The sequence below is a fragment of the Salarias fasciatus genome, chromosome 10 (genome assembly GCF_902148845.1).
Source record: "Salarias fasciatus chromosome 10, fSalaFa1.1, whole genome shotgun sequence".
Lineage (NCBI taxonomy): Eukaryota > Metazoa > Chordata > Actinopteri > Blenniiformes > Blenniidae > Salarias > Salarias fasciatus.
In genome coordinates this window covers 14,432,508-14,439,329 of record NC_043754.1, presented here as the reverse complement: position 1 = coordinate 14,439,329, position 6,822 = coordinate 14,432,508, and the positions used below count along the sequence as shown (strand labels likewise).

General features: G+C 44.1%; 1 protein-coding gene across 1 annotated transcript in view; it reads right to left on the bottom strand.

Annotated features, from left to right (window-relative positions):
- Positions 1-593: 593 nt before the first annotated feature.
- Positions 594-6,822, bottom strand: part of stk32a (serine/threonine kinase 32A) — a 46,486-nt gene continuing 40,257 nt past the window's right edge. Inside the window, exons 10-12 of the mRNA XM_030100635.1 lie at positions 5,789-5,917; positions 1,417-1,481; positions 594-858 (exon numbers count right to left, since the gene is read on the bottom strand). Coding sequence (XP_029956495.1) covers positions 741-858; positions 1,417-1,481; positions 5,789-5,917 — 312 coding nt within the window. The 3' untranslated portion in view covers positions 594-740. The remainder of the gene's footprint in view (positions 859-1,416; positions 1,482-5,788; positions 5,918-6,822) is intronic.

Here is a 6,822-nt window from a genome sequence, read left to right as displayed (position 1 = left end):
ACGTCATCCAAAAAAATGCTGCAATCCAACTACCTCGGTTTAGCTTAACTAGCAAAGCTAAGCAGGTTAACCACGACGACCATGTATCTGCTGCTATGATCTGGTGAGCCATCCGTGATCGAGTTCAACTCTGCAAACTGTTGGAGGAATCTGTGGTTGCTGTCCTAAATACAAAGGGCTTGATTATCCTCATGAAGCTCTCCAGTCAGTGTTTTGCACTTGTAGCGTCATGCTCATTTGCCACAATTAACCAGGTAATCCCCCTTCTCAGGTTAGAAACCAGCGTCCCGGCCAAGCAGCTGATCGCGAGGCCTTCGACTGACAGAGCAGGTGTGGCATTGTCCTCTCTCCTGGCAGGTAAGCGAGTCTGTCTTCACTTCAGCGTGCTGCCCGGGAGAAGAGGTTGAGCAGACCGCAGAGCACCGAGGTAACATCAGGGAGCGTGATGCGAGCGTCAGTCTGCCGAGAGTTATTCCCCTCCCCGGCTCTGCGATGGCTTCGGCTCCGGGAGTCCATCTCCCCCCTGCAGCTCTCTGCCGTGTACTTATATTACAATTATCATTAACGGGATTTGCTCGTGACGCGCTCGTTCTGCCTTTGTGTTTGGAAATCTGTGCAAGAACGCCCAGGAGCTGCTGAGTGCCGGTGCTGGTGGGTGTCTGGCGGTAGGTTTGCTGATATATAAGCGGTGGGAAGGTGCAAGTGATGAGGGCGGGCGCAGGGACCTCGGGTGAGGAGATCTACCCTGATAAGTAGGCAGCCGGCTCCACGTTGTTGTTCTGTCCGTCCTCTATCGCCTTGTTCTTCTCACTCACAGATAGTTCAGAGGACTCAGAGTCCACCACTGCCTTCCTTGACCTGTTGAGAGGAGAAAGTTTTTTTGTTTTGTTTTTTTAAACAGGAAATGATAATGAACATAATGTTTCTACTGTTTTCATTTGCTTTGTGTTGACAATTTGCCTGCTTGTAATATGCTACTGCTATTGTTGTCTTGGCTCTCACTTTCATGAGTAAATATTGCACCTGTTTTTAAATTCACTCCTGAAAATCAGTGGTGAATCTTATTCCTGGGTTCCTTCCTTAAATGTATTCTGTTTTTTTTTTTTTGTTTATTTACTTGCATAAACATGAAAGTCTGGAATGCACTCGACATGGGGGGACACTTTCTCCGCCAGTCGCTGTGTTATTGCCCTAATCACACACCCACAAATTGCGTAAGGGCCAGATCTTCTGCAGCAAACAGCCACTTTACTGTCCTTTCACACCTCCTACATGCTTTCACCAGTCAGTAAAGAAACACTTTTATTTATTTATTTTTTTCCATTTTCTCTTTTCTTTTTCTGAATGTTTCCTGAGAGCAAACAATATTTACTAAAAAGACAATACTTTGCAGGCGATATGGTGGGGGTTCCTTACTTTTCTCTGTTGAAGACAATAAAGTCTCTCTGGACGTTATCCAGACGCTGCTGCAGCTGGCCGTTCTGCTTTGGAGACAAACAGAATCAAATCAGAAAATTAACAATCGCCATTGTTCTTGTGCTTCAAATTCAGTTCAGTGAGAAAACAAATAATCGTGTAAGAGTAAACAGTTTAGTTTAATAATAACATCTGCATGTTCTGCCTGTGCGTGAAGTTTCATCTCGCACTAAACACACGTTTGATTCTTTGAAGGACGACAAAGCCCTGATGATGTGCTCATACATTCAGTATTTATTCCACTCAATCAGTGTGACAACAGCCAGCTGGGTCATGCCAGGCTGTCCTCACGCCGCTGTCAGGACAAGACAAGCAGACAGGTGCTTTCTCACCCCTTCAAGGAGCCGACGAGGAGAGAGATCATGGAGACATATCATCATCATCATCATCACCATCATCATCATCATCATCATCATCATCACACTGTACTTTGTGTGTGTGAGACAGAAAGAGAGAGCAAAACTAGTGGACTCAAGGACAAAAGTGCAGGAAAAAGTGATATAAATGTTCTTTTAGGGCCATAAATATGTAGGACTTCCTGCAGGGAGTTTAGGGCGTCTGAGGGCGTCGTGCCTCGGTGAACAGAAGCACACATGCATTCTCCCTTTGCGTGTGAGGAGCACGTGCCGTTTCCCCCTCAAATCTCACGCTGGCCCGAAAAAACCCAGCCCAGAGTCGTCAGTCACGCAGCGCAGCGGAGAGGCACTGTACAGGTGCTGTCACAGCGGCAGAGCAGCCGCCGGCGTCCAAAAGCCCTCAACTCATTTAGGACGGAGAGTGGAAGGAGGCACACCTACAGGAAAGGAGCAGAAGTAGTTTGGAGTGTTTTTTTTGTGACTACGTATTTTGTGAATAGAACTCTGCGAAGAGCATCCATCCTGATCGCACAAACGTTGGTATATTACTGATGAAACGCTCCTTTACAGCACAGAAAGTATACTGGCATCAAACAGCCGAACAGAGTGCGAGAACGGGAGGTTTTTTTTGGGGTTTTTTTTGTGAGCATTCGAGATGCAAAGTAGAGGACAAAGGGACAAACAGGAGGATACCAAACAAGACTACAGAACTGTATATCATTTGTCAAACATGAGTTATGGATGTGATACATTAATACATGACAGGCGAGACAAGGAAGGTGATGTATCGTCTTTCTGATATATCGTCACCTCGTGCTGTCGGGAGGACGGCCTCAGATTTAAAAGGATTACCACCAAGATATTAACACAGCTTGTTTGTGTTTCCAGCTCTTTATTCTATATTACACCGTTTTACGACTTTGAGAGCATCTTTGACACTGCTCAGGCTTCATGTTGACAATTCAGATGCGACTCGTTCGTTTTCAGTTCATTAGCAAAGCAGGACAAGCTCTTTATAATCAGCAGGCTGATAATGATCTTATAAAACTGAGTTTTCCTGGTTGTTTGATGCCACCGAATGCACCGCGTAGCCCCTGAATGCCCCGTCTTGATCTTTTGACGGTGAGATGTGGATTACTGCTCGTTTCCTTTAGGGTGGATAGAAACCTCTCGTCCTGCAGAGAGACCAATAACGAGCTTTAACTGTGGACACTTCACTATTTGGAGCTCCTCTCTCTCTTTATTCGATGCTCTTAAAAGACAGTTCAGAAGCTAATTGCTCCAAATGGTGGATTAAACTTTCCATTTAATGAGACAAACCAACAGGGAGTGCTCTGCTGGACCGGAGCCCAACTGGGACATTTCTCAAGGTCCACGTCTGGGCTGACACTCTCTGACTTTTGCAGTGACAAAAATTGTGCACAGTATAGCTGCAATTACAATTCTGCCTACATACTGATAAACACACAGATGAAACATCAAACCTGCGAGTAGATTTTGACAGATATTGTTGGCAACATGTGTGAAAGAGAGAATTTGTCAGGTTTGTTAAACCGAACCCACTAATGGCTGTGATGAATGTGTGGAAAAAAAAAACCCCAATGCAGAACAACTTGTACCTCTTTAAACTACTCTCGCTTGCCTGTTTCTGATGATATGCCAGCCAGCCAGAACTGACTGTGCACTTTTAATCAGTGGCACACATGGAGCTGCATCCCCGGATCTCTCGCTCTCTAGAAATGGTTTGCATTGGATGGAAAAGCAATGAACTTTGATTAATTAGCATCTGTTTTTATTTGTCAAATATAGAAAAAAAAACCTTCTCTTGCAACTTATCCTTCCATGTGTTGGAAAACGCTCTCTTCTTGTTGCACTGATTAACACACTGTGCTTTCAGTGGCTTCAAAAATCAATGGTTTTAAATAAATGTTTTAAATGTTCCTTTGCTGTGGAAACCAATTTGAGAGCGTAATAATTATCATTTAAGTTATAATTGTTTAGCAAAGAGTAATGTATTCATACATAGCCTCCGGGACCACAGCCTCCATTTATCTAGAGTCGTGTTTTTAATCGCCGGGCCAGTTTAAACTAATGACTTGTTACTGAGATGTTAAACACTTTGCGTGTTTTTAAACAAAATGTGTCTTTCCTAGAAAGGTATTGATCAAAACGCTTACAACAAGCAAACCAAAAAACCCTTCAGACTCTTCACTTTTGTGTTGAAATCTTTGACGGCTTGTTTCTGATGTACGATATACAGGCAGTAAAGAATAAATTCAAATAACTGCTCTTCCGAATGTGTGACGGGAACGGGCAGATTTATTTCATTCTCGCAGCACGAGACCAATTTTCTGCTGTATATTATCAGTGATTTAATTGAGCTAATTCCGCGGCACACTGTGAGCACGGCAGCGGAAGACGGGGCGAGGCGGAGAGACAAAAGAACGGCGGGGGCTCGGACTGGACGGCTGGGTGTGGGAGCGGCGTGAGGAAGGGAGCGGAGAGAGAAGCGAAGGACGCACGTGAAGGTTGAGAAGAAGAGGAAGAGGAAAGGAGGAATATACCAAAATAAGACAGAGCAGCCCTCCAGTAATGTGTAGCAAGCGGGCTGGGACAGGCATTAGGGCCATTTTCTTCATTCAATATTGATCTGCTACGCTTCAGCAACGCTACGCACACACACACACACACACACACACACACACACACACACACACACACACACACACACACACACACACACACACACACACATCAAGCACTCTTCTTTCTTTATCTCTCTCTTATATGCGTCCATCACAAGTGGCCCCACAGGCCCGGGGTAAGTGGATATGGTAAAGCGTCACACAAAAACAAACTGCTGTTACAGACGGTAAAGCGAGGATTCTCAGTGACAGAAAGACAGACGGAGCAGCACACGCTGCAAAATACGACCCGGCCCGGAGTGTTTGGCCACATCAGTTTGATCAAGCTCCAAACAATGAGAGCTGCTCGTGATCAAAGTCATTATGGGGAAAGAATGAAAGGAAGTACATATTGATTTAGAAGTGCTGTATTATAATAAAGTCGCACAACTGTTTGATGTGCATTAGGCCTGTTTGCAAGAGAACAATTTGCTGAAAAATTAACATTTCCCTGCTCTTATGCCAGCTTTTAGCCAAAGAGTGAAAGAAAATGTCAGCAAAATCCAATAAAGTTGTATCTGTTGAAAAAGGATATCCAATAATGGAGTCCACAAATGTGGAGTCTGCCCTGTTTGTCAAAAGCAGTCATTAACAACACAAACATTTTCAGATGTTGTTCAACACGCTGTCTGTTCTACAGTAATTCATGAGAGTAAACTCCTCCCAGTATTTAGCAGAAATACAGACAAATCTGATAACGGCCATACAGATTTCATGCATAGTTCAGGAATAACTCAGCATTGTGTGCAAGACACAGTATTCATTTCCATCAGTCAGACCATCTTCTGTTTTAATAAACGTAACAAATGCTTCCTGGACAGTATCTGGATTATTTAATTAAAAGGTTGACTCCTCCCTCAGTCTGAGTCACATGCCGGATATCAGATGTTGTCTTGTTGTCCTCCTGCACATTGAGATATCGCTGGGTTGCACACACACACACAGCCAAGACTCCACAAGCAGCTGTCAGCTTTCATAAAGCACGGCGCGCTTTGGGCCAGGTCTGACTTCTTATTGCAAGCTGGCAAAGTGAGAGCTGCGCAGTCTGTACCACACAAACCGCCTCGCTTTTATTAGGACGGAGTTCCATAAACTGTTGTGATGTGCCAGAAGGCTCAGACTTACAGCCTTTGTAGTGCGACTTTTGCAAATATAGGTAAACTAATGATGTCCTCGGCCTTCTGGTGCGACTTATCACATCAGTGTGATAAGTTGTGTCATTTTGATTTGTACAGTGACCATGACGGGGTTAAATTTTTCAGAAAGCCTGACCTGTGGAGACCCATCTGATCCCTGGTCTCTGGTCTTCCTGGCAAGCCTTTTCTTCTTCTTGTGAAGCGGCTTGGACTCCAGGATCATCTCCTCCAGCTCAAATGTGGGATCACAGTTTAGTCTTCTTTTCTAAAGAGACACAAACACACAATTTGTTAGAAACGTAGAAAGAAAGGATTCTGTCAAATAACTAATATATCCATTGTGTGCAGTTATGCCCCCATCTGTGCAGGAAATCAGGAATAATAAATGGTGAATTAAAATTTTCCCTCACTCCATGTTTAAACAGTAATCGGCGCTACAGACAGCGGATGGGTCTATAATTAGAAAGAGAGACTCTGTCAATTCCCTGTCAATCCTTTGTGCTTTTCCTCCGCTGTGCCAGCCGGACCACCGAGGATCCCTGCTGCTCTGCAGTCATTATTTAAAATTAGATAAAGGCATTTAGATTTCCGTTCACTCCCAGCAGTCGTTTCTTCTGCATTCATTCAGCTCTGGCATCATCAAAGTCACCTTGCTGCTTCCATCCATAGAATTTGTGTCATTTTTTTTGCATTGATGCACGTAGCTTTTGCAAATTAACTTCTATGTAACTCAGTGAAATTTATTCTGGACTTTAAATCGGTAGTTTTTACCAAGTAGGGCAAATCAGTGCAGTTACTCTGAGAACTAACAATGATGATGCTAATTGATAGAAATAGAGATCTCCATTCCTAATGATAATGATCCATGGAGCACTTGTTTAGCAGCAGGTGCAAACGCACACTGTTTCATTTCCTTTGCATCTTCAGAGGCGTGCGCGAGCGCGTGCGCTGCCTTGTGTTGTTGTGCATCTGTACAGTCTGTCTGGATTTCTATCCCCAGCAGGTGACTCCAGTCAGCCCAGCAGGGGGAGATGTTTACAGGCTCACTTAGAAATGATTAGATGAAGAGTGGATGGTTCTGGTTACATCTCCCTTCACTCACTTCTTTGCCCCCTTTGGAGATTTACCGGGATGGGAATTAGTATGAAACAACATAGAAATGAGGATTTA